At 43.3% G+C, this 24,438-nt stretch overlaps 1 protein-coding gene across 1 annotated transcript in view; it reads left to right on the forward strand.

Moving 5' to 3' along the window:
• The window catches only part of LOC126235456 (lactosylceramide 4-alpha-galactosyltransferase-like), a 118,656-nt gene that overhangs the window by 60,717 nt on the left and 33,501 nt on the right, over window positions 1–24,438 (forward strand). The window contains exons 2-3 of the mRNA XM_049944179.1: window positions 9,444–9,559; window positions 10,845–11,164. Of these exons, the coding sequence (XP_049800136.1) occupies window positions 9,444–9,559; window positions 10,845–11,164 (436 nt within the window). The remainder of the gene's footprint in view (window positions 1–9,443; window positions 9,560–10,844; window positions 11,165–24,438) is intronic.

A 24,438-nucleotide genomic window follows, 5' to 3' on the forward strand; every position in this document is an offset into this window, starting at 1 on the left:
GGAGATAGCTAACAGCCATCTGTTGCAACTGTGCCCGTGCACAGTCACCATCAAAGAGTCTTGTGGATAATATAACCACTACTTGTGCACTCACAAACTTTTTGGAATGTCCTTAGAACCAGCAATGCTGTTAACCAGTCCCTTGCTGAATTAACACACGTGCGAGCACTAACAGTCCCTTTTTTTTAACTTCTCACATATTGTGCACATACTATGACCAACAGAAATGTGTCCACTGAAATGAATCCCTACAAGTTACTTAATTTGATGAACTGGTGTCAATCACAATTTTATAACATGAGAATACAATTACAAAGGTACAGAAAACATCATTAAAGAACATAATAATACAGATAACATTTGCAGCAATACATGGTTTACAAAAGAATAGAACGTATACATTAGTGTTACAGGAATTATGACATAAGGAAATTAATAAAAAAATGAGAAGATCTTTCGAAACATTAACTTCACACATGAGCGTTAAAACAGAACAGAATAAATTATGTCCAAACATCTTTCAAAAGTAAATAAGATATTACTAATGCAAATTATATTTGAGTATAACAGTATTCCTCATCACATTGAGTGTAGCTTAGTATTAGAAAAATTCTACAACATAACTCTTATCAGATAATCACATAAAGACAGGAAGAACACAAATACATAAGGGTACACAAATACATAGCGGAATAACCCAAAGAAAGGACACAGTTATTTTCAGGGTAACATTTGGTACTGCAGTCCAACCTAAAACTTCATTCCATAGATCTTTCCTCTTATTTCAACATTTGTTCCAGCCAAAAAAAATTCCTATCTAAACTTGTTGTCCCTAAACCCTATTTTTTTCTTCATATCCTCTTTCAAAATAATTATTCTTCATTTTACACTACCTGTTTGGCCACACTGTTTTCATATAGCTTCTCAATGCATTTCTTCCAATTCATCACAACTTATTCTCTTATATAGCCTACCCCCTCTTAAACTAACTTAAATCTACTGAGCTCAGATATATACACATATGAGGGTCACTCCAAAAGAAATGTACACTATTTTTGTAAAAATACAGTTTTCATTCTGCAAGTGTGAAAGTTCTACAGTATGTAGATACATCCTTCCCACTTGTTTTAAAACTTAGTTCAACTTGTTCCCGCGAGTGGCGCCGTCACAGCATGTCTTCAAGATGGCTGCTACACTTGACGTTCGTCAGAGGCAACGTGCTGTCATAGAATTCCTGTACTGTGAAAACGAAATAGTGGGAAACATCCACAAGAGGTTGAAAAAGGTGTATGGAGATGCTGCTGTTGATCGCAGTACAGTCAGTGGGCAAGCAGTTACGTGATGAAAGTAGGCATGGCAATATTGAGGATTGTCCTCGCAGTGGCAGGCCTTGTACTGCACACACTCCAGGCAATGTGCAGAGAGTTAACGAATTGGTGTCTGCTGACACACACATCACAGTGGACGAATTGTCATACTACGTTGGGATAGGGGAAGGAACTGTTTGTAGAATACTGGAAGTGTTGGCGTTAAAAAAGGTTTGTGCCGGGTGGGTTCCCTGGATGTTGACAGTGGCTCACAAAGAAACAAGAAAAACGGTATGCAGCATAGTTTGGAACAGTATGGGAATGGTGGAGATGAATCTCTTGGAAGAATTGTGACAGATAATGAAACGTGGCACCATCATTTTTCACCAGAGACAAAGAGGCAATCAATGGAGTGGCATCATGCAAATTTACCCAAGGAAAAAAATTCAAAACCACACCTTCTGCTGGAGAAGATATGGCTACAGTGTTTTTCGATTCCAAAGGACTCTTGCTTGTGGACATCATGCCAAGTGGAACCACCATATATTCTGATGCATATGTGACGACAGTGAATAAATTTCAAGCTCGACTGAGTCGTGTTCGACCACATCGGTAAAAGCAGGATGTTTTCCTGTTGCACGACAATGCACGGCCACATGTCAGTCAAAAAACCATGGAAGCGACCACAAATCTCGGATGGACAACACTAAAACACCCGCCTTACAGTCCTGACCTGGCTCCATGTGACTATCATCTCTTTGGGAAACCGGAAGACTCTCCTCATGGAACAAGGTTTGAAGATGATGACTCCCTTGTGCACGTTGCCAAACAGTGGCTCCAACAGGTTGGTCCAGAATTTTACCATGCGGGTATACAGGCACTGGTTCCAAGATGGCATAAGACAGTTGAGAGGGATGCAAATTATGTGGAGAAATGAAAATATTGTTCCTAAAGGATGTATCTAGACATTGTAAAATTTCAAACATGTAGAATAAAAGATGGATTTTAACAAAATAGTGTGCATTTCTTTTGGAGTGACCCTCATACTAGAAAACGAGGCAATGCAGCAGCACAAAACAATTAACACAAACAGCAATGACAAAAAAAATGCAAATTGGCAAAGCAAGTAGCAGTATATCTAAATTAGCAAAGCAAATGCAGCATTACCACTAGTATGAGCCAAAGTGCAGCAACAAGAAAAAAAAATCTGTAGCAAAACTTGCTTAATACAGCGTAAAATTCAGTAGAACTATGCCTGGCAAATGCAATAACTTATACCTAAACATAATAAAGCTCAAGCAGAAAAAATGTTACAGCAGAGATAGGAAATACTCAATACCTGTGTCACATCTTAACACTACAGTAATGCATCACAATAACATACTCTACCAAACAAGTTACCAAATCATTGAAAAAATTATGTATGCAATTCCTGTGAAGGGAAATGTCTATTTGTGCACCCTTTTTCTTTAAGAAAGTAGTTCATAAAGTTATTATTAAATTTTATTTTAACCAATGCTGCAGTGCAGCTAGAAACTAGATATTAAATAAAATAAGCAAATATATACATGAGGCAAGACATGAAACGTCATTCACTAGTCCTATGGTATTTTAGTAAATATGAGCAATTACGAGCTCCAAAGTGTAATTATATGTCTTCAAGGATGATGGTGTCGTATTTGCAGTGCTTTCTACAAAGATATGTCAATAGCGAGGTAAATGGCATCTTTTTTTCTCCACCTAATGGTGGAAATTGTAATGCACGATGATCAGTGTATACTTTTACGTGCTTACCAGAAAGAAAGAAACGGAATTTGTTAAATACCCAAACGATAGCTAAAGCTTCTAATTCAGTGATGGAATAATTTTTTCAGATTTTATTGGTACGTGGCTAGCGAAAACAAATGTTTTCTGAACAGTAGTGTCATTTTCTATGGCTTCTTGAAATAAATGGGCACCAAGAACAACTTTAGAAGAATCCGTGCTAAGGCAGAAGTCTTGTAACAGATCTGGATGAGCTAGTATTGGCGCGTTAAGTAGCGCTTCTTTCAAAGAATTGAATTCCAAATGTGTCTGTTCGTTCCCGTTCCAAAAAGTGTTTTTTCCAGTGAGAGAAAGTTTTGGTGTAACTAGAATTTGCATATTCAAAAAAAGACGGTAAAAATTTACGAGACCTAGAAAACTGCAGACTTTTTTTTCTGAATGGAACTGGAATGGCTCTGATTGCTTCTAACTTTTCAGGATCTGGCTGAATGCCTTCAGAAGAAATAATGTGTCCCAAAGACTTCACCTTTGTCCTACCGAATTCAGACTTTCCCAAGTTAACTGTAATTCCAGATTCTGCAAAAATACGTAACACACTGTTGTTCCCATGAGGCTTCTGCTATTAGAATATCGTCCACATATAAGGTGATGTGACGTTTTCAGAACTCAGGTAATATGGAATTTAGCCCGCGAATGAATGCTGCCGAAGAAATGTTGAAACCAAAAGGAAGTTTCCGAAACTGATAACAAACGCCGAAACAAAGGAAAGCTGTGTATTTTCTACATTCTGGATGAAGTTCGATCTGATGAAAGCTGGATCTGAGATAAATGGAAGACAACACTTTTACACCATTAAAATTTTGAAGAAGGTCTTCCAACTCTGTTTCAGGAATGATGATAGTATTGATTTGTCTCGAATCGAAGATAAGCCTGATCGATCCATTTTTCTTCTCCACAACATGTAATGGATTGTTGTATGAGCTTACTGCAGGCTCAATAATGCCCTCGTCAAGCATAGATTGTATTTCTGTTCTAACACAGTCCCTATAATGTGCCGGAATTACGTATGGTCTAACACAAAATTTAGTATGCTCACGAACACGAAATTGGTATTGAAATCCCTTGATTGTTCCTGTTTTGTGAATAAAAACTGTGGAATGTGCTCGTAAAATCTCAAAAAGGTCCTGCCTAGCAGTGTCATTACAATTCTCAATTGTTTGAATTTTATTCTGAATTAACTCATTAGTATCAAATACTCCGTCGATCTCATCCCTGTCAATACTTGCAGAGTGATTGTTAGTGTCGAGTTCCGTCGAAAGTTTCGAACTGTTCTTTAACAAGAGGTAAAGCCGATTAATTTCCTGGTCGTGGTTTGAGAGCCAATCTTCAAATTTCAAAGCTATTGACCTACCTTCTTTCTCTCAACTTATTTCAGCACCATGAAAGTTTAAGATTGCTTTGTATTCATTCAAAAAGTCTACTCCCAAAATGATTTCTGTCGACAATAATGGAACGATAAGAAAGTTTATAGTGAATCTGTGGTTTTGACAAAAGAATTCTAAGTTGGTTTGTTGGTGTACATCTACACTTTTTCCAAAGATTGCACCTTGTAATTTAATCTTACGTAAAGGAAGTGTGAGGCAATTGTTCGATTTGTCGCATTTGCTAAAGGCTATTTCACTAATTACTGAAATGGGATTGCCAGAGTCAAGTAGTGCCGTAAATTTTACGTCATTTACTGTAATGTGAATTACAGGATATGCAATGTTGTTATGTTTTACGTCGTGTTCCTGGGGTAAGATGTCCCTAATGTCTTCCACTTCTACATAATTAGTAGCCACGGCAGCTGCGTCGTCAGCTTCATAAGTACGTTTTGTGGCTGCCAGCGGTGTGAGTCATTGTCTACTGTCTATTTGTTGTCTCGAGTCGTCATTGGAATTTGGAGATCTAACCTCTGCAATTTCAGCTTGTCGAGAGGGCCCTGCCCTGTTTGCATCCCGCCAGTTCTGATTAAATTCTGGTCTATTGTTAAGATTATATCGTCCGCCGTCATATCTGTAGTTTCTGTAATTTCTTTCTTGTCGGTCACGTGGTGGAGAATTTCTCCATGAGTCGTAACTGCGCGGTGGACTGTTGCGTCTGAAGTTATTCTGTCTCCCTTGATATTAATTATTTTGGTTCCCATATTGTCTGTTTCTCTGATTGTCTCTGTCATAGTCGTTACTGCGGAGAGGTGATCTTTCCCTGTAATTATTATTATTCTGCCAACGGTTGTTATACGGGTGGTGTCTGTTTTGGTCACGACTTGCGTTGTAAGAATAGCCTTGTTGTGTCCAGTTATTATTTCTGTCGTCACGGTATTGTGATGGATGTGACCTGTAATTGTTGTTCTCCTGGTTTCGCGTCCCGCGACTGTCTGTGTCAATTTATAATTCTTGTAAGAGTCCCTGAAAAGCTTCAATGTCGTCTTTGCAACGTCCTGCCAAAATAATGTCTTAAATGTTCAGGAAATTTGATTAAGCAAATGCGAATGAGTTCCGAGGGGCTGTATGGGTTTGACAGGTGCTGATTTTTGTGCAACATGTCTTCAAAAGCCGGCCTCGGTGGCCGTGCGGTTCTAGGCGCTCCAGTCCGGAGCCGCGCTGCTGCTACGGTCGCAGGTTCGAATCCTGCCTCGGGCATGGGTGTGTGTGATGTCCTTAGGTTAGTTAGGTTTAAGTAGTTCTAAGTTCTAGGGGACTGATGACCACAGCAGTTGATTCCCATAGTGCTCAGAGCCATTTGAACCATTAGAGCCATTTGTCTTCAAAATATTTGACAAGACTGGTGAATTCCGACTGTCCAAAGTGTTTCATCATTATGATACTATGTTTTACTCTGTCTTGAGTAGCTTGAGACTAATATGCCGAGAGGTAGGCATGATAAAATTCACATTCACTGTGACAATCGCGAATGATCGAACGCATTCTTACAGCAGGTTCATTTTCCAAATAGCCACACATAAATTCCTGTCTGTGTTCTAATGACCAGTTGGGAGTAAAACAATGACAGAATTGATGAAGCCATGCTTGTGGATGAATGTCATTGCTAGAATTCTTAAATGTTTTGAATTTACGTGTTGTAATGAAAAGCTTATAGTCAAAGTCATCGTGTAGGCGAATCTCATATCGGTCAATGTTACGTCGTGTCGGTGGTTCCACCTCAAAATTCGGTGCACCATGCCAATTTCTTTCATAATTTCCAAAATACCCTATGTTGTTACTTTGTGACTTTTCCTTATTTCTGAATCCCTCTTCCCGTGTCGATCGTGAATCTCCTCTAAAATATGTAATTCTTGTAATACCTGTTCTAACTGATCTTGTACTTCCCGAATTTTTCTTTTATGTTGCGTATTAATTTGATTCTGATTTTGTTTGAATTTTCTAATTTGTTCGTATCCTTCTGTGTCAGTAAAGGCTACTGGTCTTGTGTCATTCAGATCATCATCTACCTTTGTAGATACGTTAGTGAACTGATCCGAAAGTTCGGCTACTTTCTCCGATAATGAACGAATTTCCTCAGTGTGTTTTTCTGAACTAAGTTTCAGAGTGTCCAGTTGTGTTGAAAGCGTATCTACTGCGTCCCGTAAGTTTTCCTGAGTTTTTGCAAGTTGCGTAACCGAATCGGTAGATGCAACTGAGTCAATGTTAGCTTGCAAGGTGTCGTGGTTTTCATAGTTTGCAGCTCTTTTATGGCTGCTCCGTGAATCTGTAATGCATTTTCATGACGCGAAAGAATAGGTGGAAAATACTCACAAATTTGTGTTTTTACGTCATTACAGACTTTTTTACATTGAGATTCAATTTTAAGTAACTCTGCAGCTAAACCTTCACGCGTTTGTTCAAACTTTTGTTCCATTGGGTCTAACTTTTGAAGCTGTTGTTGTGTTTGCCTGTGATTTTGTTCCATTTGTTTTTGATTTCGTTTCATTTGTTTCATTAATTGTAACATTAATGTATTAGTGTCTGGAACCTGTTCCTCTATGCTTTTTGGGAGTGAATTTGCACCGGCAACATTCACATTTTGAAAAGCAGAAAATGTGGCTTGACTTAATTGAGAAAAAGGCGAGGACGCAAAACCTGAATCTACAGTATTTGCAAAATTTTGTCCTGTCATTTCGGATTCCTGAGGCGAGTTGTTGCCGACCGATCGACAATACTACCCTGTCCCCTAGCTGTTTCACTGTCTACACGATTATCTATTGCATGGTCCATTCCCCTATGTTGAACGTTAGTTAATTCATTACACGGTGGCGCTAACACACTACTCTCGTCTTCACTGTCATTTCTCAGCTTACTTTGGAACCTAGTATTACGTTTTTCACACGCCATAATTGTCACAATATTTAACACCATAACACAGAAAATCGCAATTTGAAGAGTCAAACAAAAAAACACATTAACATAGCACTGAAAATAATATCTAATTAATTGCAATCACAGCTGCGAAATGTTTGGTGCAAATCTACGTGCATGACATAACTGTTTTACAGTACAACAAAGAAAAACTCCAACTACAAAGGAGATTCTCTCTACAATTACAATTACGCGCTAGCAATAAACACTAGCTGCACTAATTACACAAACTAAAGGAAAAAATCAATAGATTCCAGTGAGGTATCCTCGGCTAAGTGTCGCTATATGAAAGGTCCCCTTAAAAAAATTATAAATGAAAATGCTGGAAAACCTCTTACATTATTTGATTTTCAAACAGCTGGGCAAAAGCTGAACGTACTCAAACAGTTTTCTCTTTACTTATTCTGATCATCACTAAACTGACACAAATATTTTTAGCTCAACGCAGTCTGACTTTCAATAATCCCTACAAAAGAATGGCCCTAACTAACAATAACCTATATCTTTCATGAATCACTTACCTCACAAAACTCTTCGTTACTCGAACTACTGCAATACAGCGAGCGGCAATACTGACAGCTAAATAAAAGATTCTAACTACTGAAGGCACTAACTACTAATAGGCACAGTTATCAAATAAAAGATTTTGGTAGAGAACAAACAACATATTTACCTTAATAGTGTTAAAAAGTCGGATGTGGAGAGATGAAAGAGTTTTGAGAGGTTGCTATAGGCGGACGACATGGACCTGTGACCGCCATATATCATGACGTCCATCTTTACAAATTTCCTTTTTCTGGCGGTCACAGGTCCAGGTCGTCCGCCTATAGCAACCTCTCAAAACTCTTTCATCTCTCCACATCCACCACTGCTGGCTGCTCACGTCCAACTGTCCAACGCTACGCACTGTTCACATCCAACTAACCATAGCGAATATTCCAACAATGCCAACTATCCACAGACTGCACACAACACAGTCAGTGATTTTCATACAGAGCGCTACGTGGCGTTACCAACATAAAAACCTAATCAGCTTACTTACAACATGTGTGAAGGAAAAGTACTCTGCAAAGCAAAGGTAAACGTAGGTTTTTCATATGCTGCCTATCATTGACTCCACTATTGTACCTTAATATGCAAAAACGACAAATAGGGCAATACGACTGATTCAGAGATGATCTACGGTCCTTTGACGACGAGAATCAATTGAGCGCATTACTGTGAATAATCAAAACCTCTAGTGGGCCTAGAGATAGCGTGACAAGGAGCCTTCTGACGCTCAGTATTTACTGCAGAACACTGAGTATTTCGCAATAATATTGACGGTCTGAGAGCGGTACTGACGGTCTGCGTAGGATATTGAAAGAGACTGTAGAGCTTTAAAAATGTTGACGCTCGCTTAATGTGTTACATAACATACTGTTCCGTGTAAGGGCTGGTATTGCGCGGCTTCCTGATTTTTGGACAGCGACGCCATGTCAATATGAATACATAAGGAAAGACACATGGCACGAATCGTTAGGTGAAATGCAGTGAGGAGAATAGTTTGGTTATAAATTTTACGCTTAACAGTAAACAGCTGTAGAAATATACGACGAAATTGTTTAAGTGTAGGGACATAACACTGCCGAGGCTTATTTGTTAGTTTCAGAGCCATGAACTATGCATTGCAGAAGTATATAACGGCATACTTACCGATCCTCTACAATAATGTATTTTACATCTTTCATGTTTATAATTCGTTTCCAGGATTGTCGAAAATGTAATCCAAAGAGTATATGAACAGTATCTTTTCTGAGCACATAGGGGGTAACGTTGTTGACGGATTCGTTACAGATTCGAAGTTCATCCTTAAGTTACTCCGATAGTCATATGACTCTCCTGCATGTTATCTTAGCATGTTGATATGGCCGTGTGTAGAACGCCTTCCAAGCCAATTTTTCGCACATGTCGCTAACTCTTGCTTTTCTTTTTGAAGCGTGCAGCGACTGCAGTCGCATGACTGCACATGCTACTTCTACATCCTCGAGCGCCGATATCTTCGCTACGAAGGCAGGGTTCTACTTTGCTAATCGTTACCTCTCCCTCTGGGAGGTAACAGTTCTTTGGGACTCTTAATTATACCTCTCCCTCTGGGAGGTAACAGTTCTTTGGGACTCTTAATTACATTCGACGCCACGGTTACGATAAGAAAAAATTTTTATCGAATGTCTGATGAGGTCTAGTAAAGGCGAAACGCGTCACATGTGAAGATTACATATATCTATCTTGTGCGACCAAGACTGTTTTTTCTGTTCTAAAGATCTGTTACGGTTGCTGTATGAGTGCCACTGCGGTAGCCATCGACTGGAATGATCTTGATTTATCAGGGGTCTCCAAACTTTTAGTCCGCCGGCCACATTGACTCCTCCACGAAGTCATAAGGGCCAAGATCTACCTAGTGGGATTAAAGCACCCTAGCACTCCATGATCACCGTAATGTAAGGCTAAAGGAAAGATGAAATCGCTCAAATCTAAGGTTGTGGGAATAGCTAGCACTGAAACGAACTACGATTTTTATTTAATGACATAATTTTGATTGGTGGACGTACCTGACCGAAATTCTGGCGTATTTTATTCTGGCGAATTTCACCAACAAAAAAGTATGTCACTGCACATTCTTCACGAAAGCGTCCAGCAAAGTTAACGAAATCTCAAAATCGGTGTTAACAACACTATTACTGCAAGACTTAACAGAGGTAGAGTATGTCAACGCATTGTTATTTCAAGCGGCGCAACAATAAGTTTAGTTACGTAGTCTTGCAGCGAGTAGCAGAGCCAATGTCGCGGTGTATCGGTCGCGATAGGCCTCGAAACTCAATTGTTGGCAGAATAGGTACCACCTCAAATATTTGGCGGGTCGGATACGGGGGATGTCCGGCCAGCTAACGCGGGCCGGTTTGCCGGCTCTCGCGGGCCGGTTTCGGCCCGCGGGCCGTAGTTTGGAGACCCCTGGTTTATTATAATGGCCGATAAAGTGACACAGGCCGAATCTGTGAGTCTAGTGTTTACTTACCGGCATCTACAACACACGACTGAACCACAACCCTATACTGGAATACAAATCCGTGCTCATGGCTGGACTAATGCTGCACTGCAACACATCAGCATAAAAGAGGATTCTCTCGTAAACGGAAGTTGAACGTGCTGCACACAGCAGACTTTTAACAAGACAGTGGAAGGAGTAGACGCATTCGCAAGCAACTAAATGTTAATTACGTGGAAACTGGAAATACCTACGGCGACGAAATCAGCAGCAAGGACGGAATTAAGGCCTCTAACCGTAGGGGACCTCTGTTCGTTATTGTTTGTACAGAGCTGCTCACACTGTACGTTTCAGGACGTTCCGTGGTCGGGACTGCGCCCACGGCAGGCGTGCGCCGTGGAGTCTGCGGTGCACCACAACCCTGGACGACCCGTCTACCTGCTGCACACGTGTGAAGCGCCCGCTTCAGGCACGTGGCTGCCGGCCGGAGCCACAGCTGTACACGTGACGACGGAGGAGTTCCTAAGAGACACCCCGCTCTACGCTCCACTCATAGAGAACGGCGCCCTCGCCGCCAGCAGGTGGCCCGTCCACCACGCCTCTGACGTCATGCGGCTCGTCGCGCTCTGGAAGTACGGTGGCCTCTACCTGGACCTGGACTTCGTCGTACTGAGGTGAGGAGGCGATTATGTAGCTTCAGCATATCCGGCAAAATATTACATGCTCTCATAACTTTCAAATCACTGGCCAAGGATGGTGGAGACTATGAACATCATAAGTTTAGGAACCCCCCCTCCTCCCCCCCCCCAATTTCTTCCTCAAGCCTGCAGTGACTTGACCATGTGACTGATAGCCACGAAATTCGGACCCCTGGAATCGTATGTAGCTAATCTAGCGGCAGATATACCGTGGCTGAAAGAGGGGTTTCGTAAAAGTAATTGAAAGTTCTACCAGGCTCCAAGTTCTCACGAAACTCCTAAAGTTTTTCTGCGATACTGCAGCACCTCCCAGTGGCTGGCATGTGTAAACACAGTACGAAACAATTGTCTATATGGAACGGAGAAGCACCCTGCCAATATAAATGATGTATTTCGAAGTTTATTGTGGCACTATACACTGAAGCAGCTTCATTTGGATTTGGATGAGTGGAGTGTATAGCGGCGTGTCGCGTAGGAACTTTGCCAGCACCACGTGGACAGTTGTTGTTTATGAAGGACGTAAAACGAGCACAATACGATTAACTGATAATAGAACAGTGGTAGACGAAAAAGAACAAGAATTGCGATTTGTGCTAAATGTAAGCTACTAGCTGTGGATTAAGATGCGGCAAAAAAGAAGAAAACATCACAGGTGGACGTGTTGGGGGACTAAGTGTTAAAGCTGCGAAAGATAATCTTGAAGATATACATGGTGTTGGTTTTAACCTGAGACCGCTAAATATCTCAAAAACGATGCGTCGTACGAAAACAATGTTCTAGATGAAAGGTTAATAGTAGTGAAGGGAACATCTATCTGTGTTACAACTGGCCATCTCCTAACCACACCTCCTGCGTGTGCGGAGTCAACTTCGTATTTTCAAACGGAAACTTCCCCCTCCTCCGCCCCCAAATATTTACTCTACATTCGGATTCTTCACCAAAAACGACGTTCGGCTTACTCAAACCATTGTTTTCCATTCTTAGTAGATGGTACTGTAATAGTCAAATATCAAGTGTGGCTGTTTTTGCAATTAAGAACCAACGCATTTGATTCTACGTTTCATTTACTATGTAAATGTAAGCTTTTGTGTTCTAATGGTTGATATTTATGTTCAAGATTTACTGTAGTGTTGCAAATTTGTTTCTACCGTACAACATGGTTTACCATTTCTGTGTCTGGCTAGAAACTACGTTTTGCGTGATCCAGGAACGTGGATGTAAAAATTTTCCGTTCCCATCTGGATTCCCGATATCAGTAAATCCCCTTTCCATTCACTACTGGAGTGCTATATTTCGCTGTCCCCTTGCCTTTCAAAATAATTGTAATTCACAGTGCTTTTAAGCTCTGGATATGCTTTCCATGCACGAATTAATAAATCTAAGTGGAAGATCGTAAGTTTGAGCATTTATTGTGAATTACAGTTATGGTGCGAGCCAAGGGGACTCACCGAATTCAAGCACCCCGACACTGAGACGCGAGGGGAATCACCGATCTCAAGCATCGCGAGGGAAACAATATTAAGTTTTCACTTAGAACATTTTTTTCGTTGTTTTCGAGATATTTAGTTCTCTAAAGTTAAAACAAACATTTGTATGTACACAGTTTGACATCGGAAAAGCGACAGGTAGACGCAAGATGTGGAAGCAGAGACCAGGAAAAAGGGGATTATAAGAAGAAGTAGCAACTAATTCCAGGAATGTAAAAAGTGTACCTAGCTTTGAATGTTTTAAAATAAGTCTGAAAAACAGCAAAGGAATTCGTGAAACGCACTACAATCGGCGCAAAGCATCAGTAAGTACATGTCAAATATTCTAATGTAGTCGTAATCAGTCCTTTGCGAACTTAAACGCATCGGTTACAATTCGTTTCTCATGTAAAAACTTTCTCGGTGATACGATTACGATTCTGCTACTGCGAAGCATACGTGTTACATTGCACTGGGATCTTATTATTGTATGTTGACATTAACAGGAGACGGATAATTGCTTCCATTGCATTTTCCAATTCGTATTGGAAAAGTCGTCACCACGTTTAGTGAGTGGAAAATATGGAAGTAACAGCGTTAAATATAACAAATTCTCAGATTATATCAGGCCATTCTTATGTTACTACATGCTTGCGCTTGGAGCTCGAGCATCGCTTCAACTGTCAAAAAGTTGCGTTTTTTGGACCTATAGAGTTTTACGACTCCTTCTCACAGACTCCAGTTCCACCAACAAAATTTGCTCTGTAAACATAAACATCAGAAACGCGTGGGCAACAAAGTCGAGCTTCACCGGCTCGCAGTAGGATAGTATAATCATGTACGTGAGTAATATAGCAAGGATGTATAGAAACTACGTAAATAAAATTTTTAAGTGTTTAAAATAGATAAGAAGAGACACCTTTTTATGTGAGAAAAAAGTCGTGGGTGCACCGTTTCCTGATAAGGGTCTATGAGAGTTTTGATGCTACTGATATTCAGGGACGGTGTTCATACTGCCGTTTAATGAATGTTGTTTTTACTTGTTGCTGAATATCGTCGATTTACATTAATACACAGTTGATATCTGCGTGCTGATGATGGTCTAAAACGCTGAAAACAACCAGCAGTTCTAGAAAGAATGGCCACTACTTCAACCAAACGGGAAGCCAGGAGTTTCAACGTCGCGTCTGAACATCACTTGGGTGAAAACCTTGATGGCACCAAAGGGGAAACGGCGAACCTGTGACTTCTGACACATTAAAAAACGTTTCTTGTTAGCTCCTGTTAGTACTCTAAAACAGCAAAAACATTGTTTTTTACAGTGCGTGTATGTAAGAATGCTGTTCCAGTTACAATAATGACAGCGATAGTTAAAGAATAATTTTTAAAAGTGAGGTAAATGCAGGATAAACAAAGTGTTTGAACTTCGTCACGCACTGGAAGTGATGAATTTCCAGTACTGAGTATGGCAGTTGAGTGTAGACAGTTTCTCTTGTACCAGCCATATCTAGCAGATCATTGTCGTTGCACCACCCCCTTCACTCAGTCTCGGTCCTGCTGTACTGCCATGGACATTCTCAGCAATGCTCGTCTACGGGTAATCTGGAACATCTCCTGGGGATACCTCAGCTGCCCTAGCCTATATCGCGAAGTGAACTCTGAACTTGACCGTGTCATCTAGTGTCGCTGATCAGAGTCTGTGATAATCGCTAAACTTCCTGAACTTCAAGCACCACTTCTTTCTGTTTCGCTTATCTTCTTGTAGCCAGTAAATTTTCCCAGATAAAGTGATCCATTTACTCCTAGTATTGCTTGCTGGTGGTCAATAAGTACTCTACCGTGAAAATATTTATTTACTTGCTGTAAGCTACACACAGTGGCCAAAACGTTGACATCGACTGTATAACAGGATTTATTAATAAGTTTTTGACAGACTATAACTTCTCCTAGACATCAGTTGTTCCTTTAACACTGATTAATATGGCGCACAAGCGACGTCATTAGGCAGACTGATCCAGCGCCGGAGAGCGTCAGGTGGTGTATTGGGCCTACCGAGGAGTTACCCCTCTACTGCGAACTATGGTCAAGTCTTCAGGATAAATTTTCCCATCGTGGTTCAGGGTGTGCTCATTTAAAACTTCCTGATAGATCAACATTGTGTGTCAGTTGGGGATTCGAACCCGGAAGTTTTGCCTTTCGCAGACAAATGCCCTACCGACTGTTAAGACGAAAAGTGTAAATACATGCTCTGTTGTTGCCTTTCACGGATGTTATGTTTTTATGCACACAGCACTACAAGAACAGATAATATCACACCTTTATCTCATTTGCTTTTGCTCCTTTATGTGCCGCGAGCTCGTGTATGCTAAGTTGCCGGACTTCTGAGCAGTATTTTCCGCTTTGTCGTTCACTGTTACAGTATTCAGGTTCGGGTTTCTCGTCAGACGGGAAACAATTTTGTTCCCGCTCATTGTTGTGTACTCTTTGGGACAGTCCTCGTAACATAATTTAGTTACCTTGTACTTGTGTGATATGATGCATCATTTACTGAGTTGTGAAAATTCTATGGTGATCAGTGTACGTGTTTACTCTTAGGCTGAAACGGGGCGCGAGCAGTTCCGTATCACAACCAATAAATTGAACTTCTGAATTACTAGCTGTTAGTGAAACCACAGTGCAGAGAATATTGATAAACTTCATGCCCTGCATCACCAAGAAAGGCTTCTGGCAGGCAGCAGAAGTTTGCATTGGATGACTTTACACGGGGAATCATGAGAGGGAGAATCCACCACTTCTATGTGGAAAATCAGTTTCCAACAGAAGCAGTCGTATGTCCGCCAGAACACTCATATCCACACTGACGGAAAATGTGTCGAAAGACCAAGAAGGAGTTGTACGGCATAAACCAAAGTTGGCATGCGTGTCTCTACATCTGAAAGATGACGTCTATTGAAATTTCGCGCCAGTCGCAAAACAGTGGCGCTAGTAGCGCCACTTTGAGGATGCAAATCGGGTTTGCTTTAAACACACGTTGTAATGGTCGTGAAAGTTAGTCATCTTTGAGATTGAACGTGGTGGGTTGATGTTAGTCAAGAATACCTTTAAGGCCGTTATCAAAACGTCACTGAGCTTGAATGAGGTCTTGTAATAGGGTTAACAGAAGCTGAATGTTCCTTCTACGATACTGCAGAGAGACAATGCACCGTCGTGTTCAGCGTATTGCTCTGGCGCATCTACTACACCTGAACTGTATCAGTTGGCACCACAGTGACCCAATGAGCTTCAAGGACAGCTCCGAGCCAGACGTCTTGTATCGTGCATTCTACAATCCCCAAAACTTCAATCGTGTCAAGCTAGAGCTCATTGGAGGGAAGGGTTGTATTTTATGATTAAAGCTGGTTCTGCCTCGGTGCCTGTAATGACCGTGTGTTGGTTACAAGGAAGCCAGTTGAGGGCCTGCAGCCGACATGGCTGCCTGATGGACGCACTGGAGCTACACCTGGAGTTATGGTGTGGGGTGCGATATCGTATGACAACTGAGGCACTTTTGCGGTTACCCCACGCACCGCAACTGGAAATTTGTATGGTGGTGTTTTCCAACAGGATAACACTCACCCATATACCTCTGTTGTAACGCAACATGCTCTACAGAGTATCGACATTTTACCTGCGTCTGCCCGATCACCATATATGACTCCAATCGAGCACGTATGGGACGTCATCGGACTCTCAGCGTCATACACAAACTGCATTAATAGTCCCTGTATTGGCCGACCAAGTGCTACAGGCGTGGAACTCCATCCCACAAACTGACATCCGGCATCTGTACAACATTGTGTAAACACGTTTGAATGCTTGCATTCAGCATTTTGGCGGTTACACCGCTTGTTAATGTACCAGAATTTCCATTTGGAATGATTTATGTCGCTCTTAAAACTGACCTATGATCTTGCAATGTTAATCACTTATCACTTAAATATGTTACCTAGAAAAATGTATACCCGAAATTTCATTATTTAGCATTAATTATTTTTTATGGTTACCGTTTTTCGGTCAGTGTATAACTCTACGGGCGTGACAGCTGTTTGATGTGAAAGTTTCACGGCGGGTGATCAGAAATCTGCGAGTAGGGGGTAAATGGGAGGGGGTCGCTGCGGTGCGACGAGAGGGAAGATGGGAATATGTGTCCTTCCCATTCTGTTCCCTTTTCATTCTCTTACCTCAGTTGTTCAGAATATGAGCTCAAAGTAAGGGGTCAAACATTACTGAAATGGCCCGCTTAACCCGCGGGACAGGACAGATAGAATAAATTGTGGAAAAGGGCCAAAATAAGGGGCTGTCAGGTACACTCGAACATACGACTTTATTATTTGATCAAACATTACAAGAGCCCAAAAATTTTTTTAAACACACAGCTTTAATCTTTGGGACTTAATTACCGGCTGAAAGCTACTTTAATTAAAAAACGGCTAAAGGCCAATAACTCAAAACGCAAGCATAATCAGAAATTTAAAAGGGCAAGCCTTATCTTACAACAGTTCTTTATTTAGGCTGAAATAAACAAGTTAAATTCAAATCAGCTTAAGGACAAAGACTTAAAAATTAAAAAAAAAAATTTAATGCCAAAGGGGTTACGTGAAACACTACTTTATGCTAGGCTGAGGGCCTTAAGAGTAAAACAACTCTAATTTAAAACACAAAACCGGCTAGAAGCCATACAAGTACCAACAACAAGAATAAATTCGAAAAAAATAAGGCAGTACACACAAAGGCGCCCAGATCTTCGAGGGTCGGCCTGTAATTCAAACACTAACGCTCGCTTAAGTGAGACAGGCAGTCGGGCCAACCATTCACCATCCGACGGAAACCCAACCGACCGACAAGATAACTTCCACTTCATCCGATCAGGGCACAACAGGGAGTTCAACGTAACAACGTAGAAATATTGGCGCCCACAACCAACCATACATGGAGCTGTCAAACTACACACCGTGCTGGACAGCAACAACACGATGAGGAAACTACACTGTCTGAAATTTACGTCAACGGCCATGGCAGGTAACCGGAATGTTAACGGTCACAAGGCAGAAGATTCCGCTGGTGCACTTCAATTCAAATAACCAAATACAGTGAAACTCCACCGGAGGGTGGCTAGAGTTTTCCAACTTGAAAAGCACGTTGTTGCCCGCGGGAATATCCCAACAGCCGACAACGAACCCCAAACGACACAATGTGAACAGTCTTGACTTGCTGGTAGGTTAATTCAAAACTCAACTTTCATGTCCAGGGTCGGTGAGCCACGGACATCGTATCAATGGGAACAGCGTCACACTCTCCGACACCGCGTAGAGACAGCCAGCGGGCCCCGCCCAAACTACGGCCCGCCGAGAATTCCTCACTGCTCCACGCCAACCGGCCGACTCGTCAGAGCCAGTACGCCGGCAACATTCAAGATAATTTATCAGTCAAAATGACACCAACTACACACAGTTTCACAAACACTTGCACGAAGAACTAGACAATGTTACTGGCAGTGACTGTACAATAACAGGGACGAATCACGAGTCGACACACACGGCCAACCCATAAGCAATCGTAGGCCCAATACACGTCGTCCGGCAATACGACCGACCGACGACCAACCAAAGTCTTCCCCACTCCAATCCTGTGTGTCGGCAACTGTAGGGCGAGTCATGGCGGTCCGGACCTCACTGCTGCCGCGCCCCGACTGAACTGGTGCCGCGTGCCAACTCAGACACTGCCAGGTCCGAACTAACTGCTGGCACGTTCCAACTGACTGGTCGACACACGACGACCGGGAAGTAATAGCAGTCCAGTAAGGATAATACGGCAGGGCTTATATTAATAAGCGTTGCTGCTGCCGCTCACGGGCAAGCAAAGAAGCAACTCAGTGACACAAGTAATTGAAACTAACATAACGGGGTGGCAGTACGGCAAAAACAGGATGTTGAAGGATGGCACGAACACGAGCCACGCACGGCTCAATTATGAAATGGATAATACGATTTGCGCTAAGTTTACAATTAATTTACTAGCGGCGCTTAGTGCATTTTTTTTTTAAATTTACGTTGCTACAGTTTCCCATATTACAACCAACTGGAACTAGAACTAGGTTTACAGCTTACTAGCAAAAGCTAGTCGACAGGTTGTATGGTTTCCCAATATTTTTATTTGTCTTAATAGCTATTAACTTTACAATCTATGAAACGTAAAATAAGGTATTTTCTTTTGTTATTAACTACCGGTATTGTTTTGGACGTGTAAAATGTTTGACTATGCTTGAATGAACATTTTTATCTTATGGGATTATAGCTGATGATTACAAATATTTGTGTGGTTCAACGTATGGCCACTGTGATAGTCAGGAGGAGGCTGTGAAGGGCCAGTGATAATGTGTGCATTTTGCTAGCTTTATGTCCGAAGGAACATTACATCGAACTCCTGAAGAACACAGGCTCTGCAATATCGTATTTATCCGCCGACACCAGGCAAGCGACTGTCTCCCCTGTTTGGGAATATACATAATGGACGTACAAGTACAGGTTGTAGATACATTGATGATAACATGTGGAAGTTTGGGACTGACTGAGTCGTGCTTGGATAGCGTAATGATGCCTTACCTCGCGATAAGCTAGAAATCCTAGTTCTAGTCCCGATCCAGCACAAATTTTAACTGCCGCCATTCCATTATAGAGCTGATGGTTGTCCACATTCGCGTCTGCGAATAGACTCATGTACTGTTGGTTGGTAGTTTGTTATTGTGACACTGCGGAGTTAAGCAGCGTTACTATGTGGTCTGTGTTGTAACAGGAGTTAGTTTCCAGTGTCTGTATCTACATCTTCGTTCTTATTTGGATCTGACTCTGACACTGGTCTCTCTAGTAGATAGCTGTGTTGGAATATTTTCTATTAGCGTTCGGATCTTTTCTGTCCTCAAGTCGGGGTATATGTAGAGAGTGTTTTGCACAATGGTTCGGAAGGGGGGGGAACTAATTTTTTTTTTTTTAATCTAGGTGTGATTCGTATCCTGGAGTGAGTTGTTAACGTGTTTTATGTTTTCTCTTTTGGTGAGTGTGCTGGCCACAGTTTGCTCTCAGTTTTACGAGAAGTGTTTGGAGTGGAGTAATCGGTACTGATTCGCAGACAATGTCTGAGGGACTTCTAAAGTCAAGTTTGGGAACACTTCGGGTAAGCCGTCGTTCGATACGAAACGATGTAGCAGTGTGTGTGTTGTTCTGAATTAAAATGCGAAGTTCCTCTGGACATTCACGCATGTCCAACGGAACAGGCACTGCGTCGATTACAGCCGTTATGAAATATATGTAATGATTCACGATTGGGTATATGGACAATCATAAGCTGTAGAATGGAATGACGACAGTGAAAACGTGTGCCGGGCCGCGACTCTAACCCGGATTTCCCACTTGTCGCGAGAGGTCGCCTTACCGTTTGGCTTTCCGTCCACGACTCACAGTCAGTCCCAAATTTCCTTACGTCGTCAACCATTGGTCTACAACCTGCACTCGTACACCCATTATGAATATTCCCGCATAGGTGAGACATTTTACATGAATGTCTCTTGTCCGTTGTCGGCCGATAAATAGGCCCTACGATATTGGAGTGTCTCTGTTATTCTGAAGTATTGCTTCATCTACGGCTCGTTGTAGAGCTAACTGAAGTCTATTGTTTAGCTACTTTAGATTGTATTCGTAAATAAGCGCGTAGGGGGTGTAAAACTCGTCCTTGAGGATTTGCTGGTATTTTGTCCAATTCGCAGCTGTATGGTTCTGGAGTCTCAAACAGGTTGGATAAGTTGCCATTGGCTACACTGTCATCGACTTCAGCATTCGTCGTGTCGTCAAAGACATTAGGGCCACAAAGGATCCGTCTGATCATGTCGCCCAGAAAGATGTGCCTAGCGTTAACGTCTCCCACTATGATGAAGTGTTGGAAGGAGGCAATGTATCTGAGGAAATTCAAGGGGATCGCATCCTGCGATCTAACATGTAGACAATGTACTAGTAGTTTTTATCATCTGGGCCATCATCATAGCCTCCAAGTATGGATACTGTGGTTGCAAGGCCGCATATACGGTATTCATGTCGGTCCTGGCGCACAGGGCTATCCGCTACGGCAGTCCGCTCTGTGTACTGCGTAACATTCGTATTCTTTGAAGTTTGGAGCCGCGTTTTCTCCTGTCCACGTTTCTGCAAATCTTGCACTGTCTATGTCGCGTGCCGCGAGTGTCATCACTAGTCGTATCAGTCTTTATTCCCCTTCTATTTGGAAAAAAAGCTCGTTGTTCTTCTGTTAGCAGCAGCGAACGTAACCATTTATTGAAGTTTGTGGGTTCTGAGTTAAATAAATGTCGTGTGACTAGGGCCTCCCGTAGAGTAGACCGTTCTTTCGATTTGACGCCACTTCGGCGACTAGCACGTCGATAAGGATGAAGTAATGATGATTAGGGCAACACAAAACCCAGTCCCTGAGCGGATAAAATCTCCGACCCTCCTGGGAATCGAACCCGGGCCCTTAGGATGACATTCTGTCACGATGACCCCCTTTTTTTATTTTTTATTTATTTATTTTTTAAAAAGAAATATAAATCCTGGTTAAAGAAAAAGAAAGGAAAAAGGAAAATCAAAAAGAAATAAAATCCGCGCAATCTGCGACGCGCTCTCCCATCCGCGGAGGTCAGAAGTAGAATAGATCGTAGGCGGTTGAAACTCAGACACCGCCGGGGGAGGAGGGGTACGTGCCCTCTGAGCCAGGCACCCCCCCCCCCCCCAACTTAGTGGAGGTCTAACAAAGACCTCTCGAATATAGCTAGCAAATAATGTTCGGTAACGTGGCGTGTTTTCGAGAGCTGCATGGGCTGTTCGTAGACAGGTCCAGAAGTCGAGGCGGGATTTAGGTCCCTCATGAAAGAGATAAGCGACCGCCCACCCATTGACCGTCGTAATAGCATGGCATTTGGCGGCGGGAAAATCTCTGTCCTCCGGATATAGAAACATTCGAGGTTCGATTGTGTCTGGTGGCACCCGGAGATAGCAGGCAATGATATGCTGCACGAAGCACCATGCATCTTGCGATGAGGCGCATGTCAGACGGTGTTCATCAGTGTCCAGTTGCTGGTAAAGGAGACAAAGAGGGGATTCTGACCAGCCAATGTTGTGCAGTCAGTGCTTCGTGGCAAATTTCCTGTTGACTATGTGATACCACAGCGCCCGGACGTTCGTAGGGAGAAAGGGCTGGTGGATGGTAGTCCACACTATGGGCCACTGGATGGAGGGATGTTTGGTCTCCATCATATTCCGGGGAACACAGCGCAGCAACAGGCTGTAAAAATCCTTAGTCCTGGGTGGGCGTGTATCTGGGTGACTGGTATGTATGTAACTGTAGTCGACGAAAAAGGTCGAAAGATGGGACAAACGAGGCACGATATGGCCGACAGACACCGGTGGTGAGATGGAAGCAGGTAGGATGACCTCAAGCAAGATGCGTGTTAGAGATGTACCCTGGCCCATCCACTGTCTTCTCATGGTACTCATGTACAAGGCTGCAGCTCGCATACGGACATTGACGAGCCCGACACCACCATACCGTGGGGGCAGGGTAAGTGTCTCATACCGGACTTTGAACCAGCCATGAGATAATAGCCAAAAGCCGCCTGAAGGTTGCGCCCAATTGCAGTTGGCAGAGGGAGAACTTGCGCGACGTGAACCAATTTTGATGCCACATAACGATTAAGAAACTCAGCCCGTTGAAGTGTGTCCTGGCGGCGCAAGAGGTTCTGGCGGACGTCGTTGCGGATGACGTGTAACAGGCGACGGAAATTCGTTGCCGCTGTTCTTGTGACCGTGGCGGTAAAGGTAATGCCCAGGTACCGGAAACTCCGCACAAGCGGCAGGGGTGCCACTTCACCCTCCTGGAGGCCTCGTCCAATATGCATTACAGAATATTTGGCGACTTTCATGGCACTGCCAGCGGCAGCCCCATAACGGGTAATCAATTCGAGGACTTCTCGAACCTCAGAGTCGGAGCGAATGAGGAGGAGGAGGTCATCAGCATATGCCCGACAGCGAAAAGTGTGTTGGCGTAGGGGGAGGCCAGAGAGCTTGGTCGTCAAGCCCCCAATAAGGGGCTCAAGGGCAATGGCATACAGGAGGGTAGAGAGGGGGCGCCCCTGCCGTATCGAACGGTAGATAGGTACCGGCCCTGCTAAACGTCCATAGACCTGGACACGTGAACTGGCACTGTCGTAAAGACGCCGGATGACGTCGAGAAACGGAGGGGGGATGCCCATTCGGGCTGCCACCGAAAACAGGAAACGATGACGCACTTTATCGAAGGCGCTGTTGAAGTCTATAGCGACGACCGCTGCACGGAGTCTGCAGGCCGCCGCCATCGCAATTAAGTCGCGGTATTCCCCTGTGGCAGTCTGTATGTTAACCTGTCCTCCAAGCGTCGTTTGCTCTGGCGAGAGGATTGGAGGGAGTATTGTTCGGAGCCGCATTGCCAGTAAGCGCGTGAAAATCTTGTAATCGGCATTGAGTAGGGTAAGCGGTCTGTAACTCATCATCGAACCACGGGCTGGTTTCTGGACCGGTATGATGATGCCCTCAGCAAAGGCGGGTGGGATTGCTTGGTCAGATGTCATCAGTTCTTGATACCGTGGTGCCATGAGGTCCCGAAAGGTACGGTAAAACTCAATCGGTAAGCCGTCAATGCCGGGCGATCTGTTGACAGCACCCTTGGCGATTGCATTGTTGACTTCGTCTAGGGTGACCGCCACTGTCAAAGCATCCGCCTCCGTGTGAGGGAGGGTGCGCGTGACGTAATGCAAAATAGAGTCGTCTGCTGCAGTTTCAGAGTCTTCTTCACTATAAGTACGGTAGTGCTCGACGAATGCGTGGACGATGTCATTCTGAGTGGTCACCTGCGTTCCATGAGGCGTGGTCAGAGTGCTGATGATCAGCCGACGACGCCGTCGTTTGTCGGACACTATATGATGCATGGATGGAATTTCTAAACCCGCGTGATCGTGGCGTCGCGTCCGTATCACGACCCCTTGCAGTTTCCGGCGTGCCAGCGCAATTATCTTCGCCTTAGTTCTTTGCCGTTCCAACTGGTTGTCCGGGGTTGGCGGTTGAGCGTCCATATCGCGGAGAATCGCATAATAGAAGTCAACAGTGGTGCGATGCCAGTCGGCCATGTCCTTCCCGTACCTCATCAGTGTCCTCCGGATCGCCGGCTTGGCGCAGTCCAACCACCATGTCAATGTCGAGTGGTAGCGGGGAAGGCGGCTTTCGCAGGCTGTCCACGTTTCAGTGACTTGTTGGCGACACGCCAGTTCATGCAAGTGTGAAGTATTGAGTTTCCATTGCGCACGGCTGGGCCATACTGATTGCGGCGGAAGGAGGACCGTACAGATTTAGGCGCAATGGTCGGAAAAGGCCAGCGGCCAGCGTTCAGCGTCACGTATCGCAGATCTAAGAGTTTTTGAGACATATATCCTGTCTAGTCGGCTTAAGGAATGACTGGTAAGAAAGGTATGACCAGAACGGTCACCGTGTTGAACTTCCCAGGTATCGTGAAGCAGGAGGTCTCGCACTACTATACGTAGTTCCTGGCATGTAGTATAGTGGGGAATCTGATCCTTAGGATGCAGAACGCAGTTAAAATCACCTCCTGGTAGGTAATGGTCATAACGCCCTAAAAACAGGGGAGCGATTTCCTCGGAATAAAACTAGGCTCTTTCAT

This window comes from Schistocerca nitens, chromosome 2, assembly GCF_023898315.1.
Source record: "Schistocerca nitens isolate TAMUIC-IGC-003100 chromosome 2, iqSchNite1.1, whole genome shotgun sequence".
Lineage (NCBI taxonomy): Eukaryota > Metazoa > Arthropoda > Insecta > Orthoptera > Acrididae > Schistocerca > Schistocerca nitens.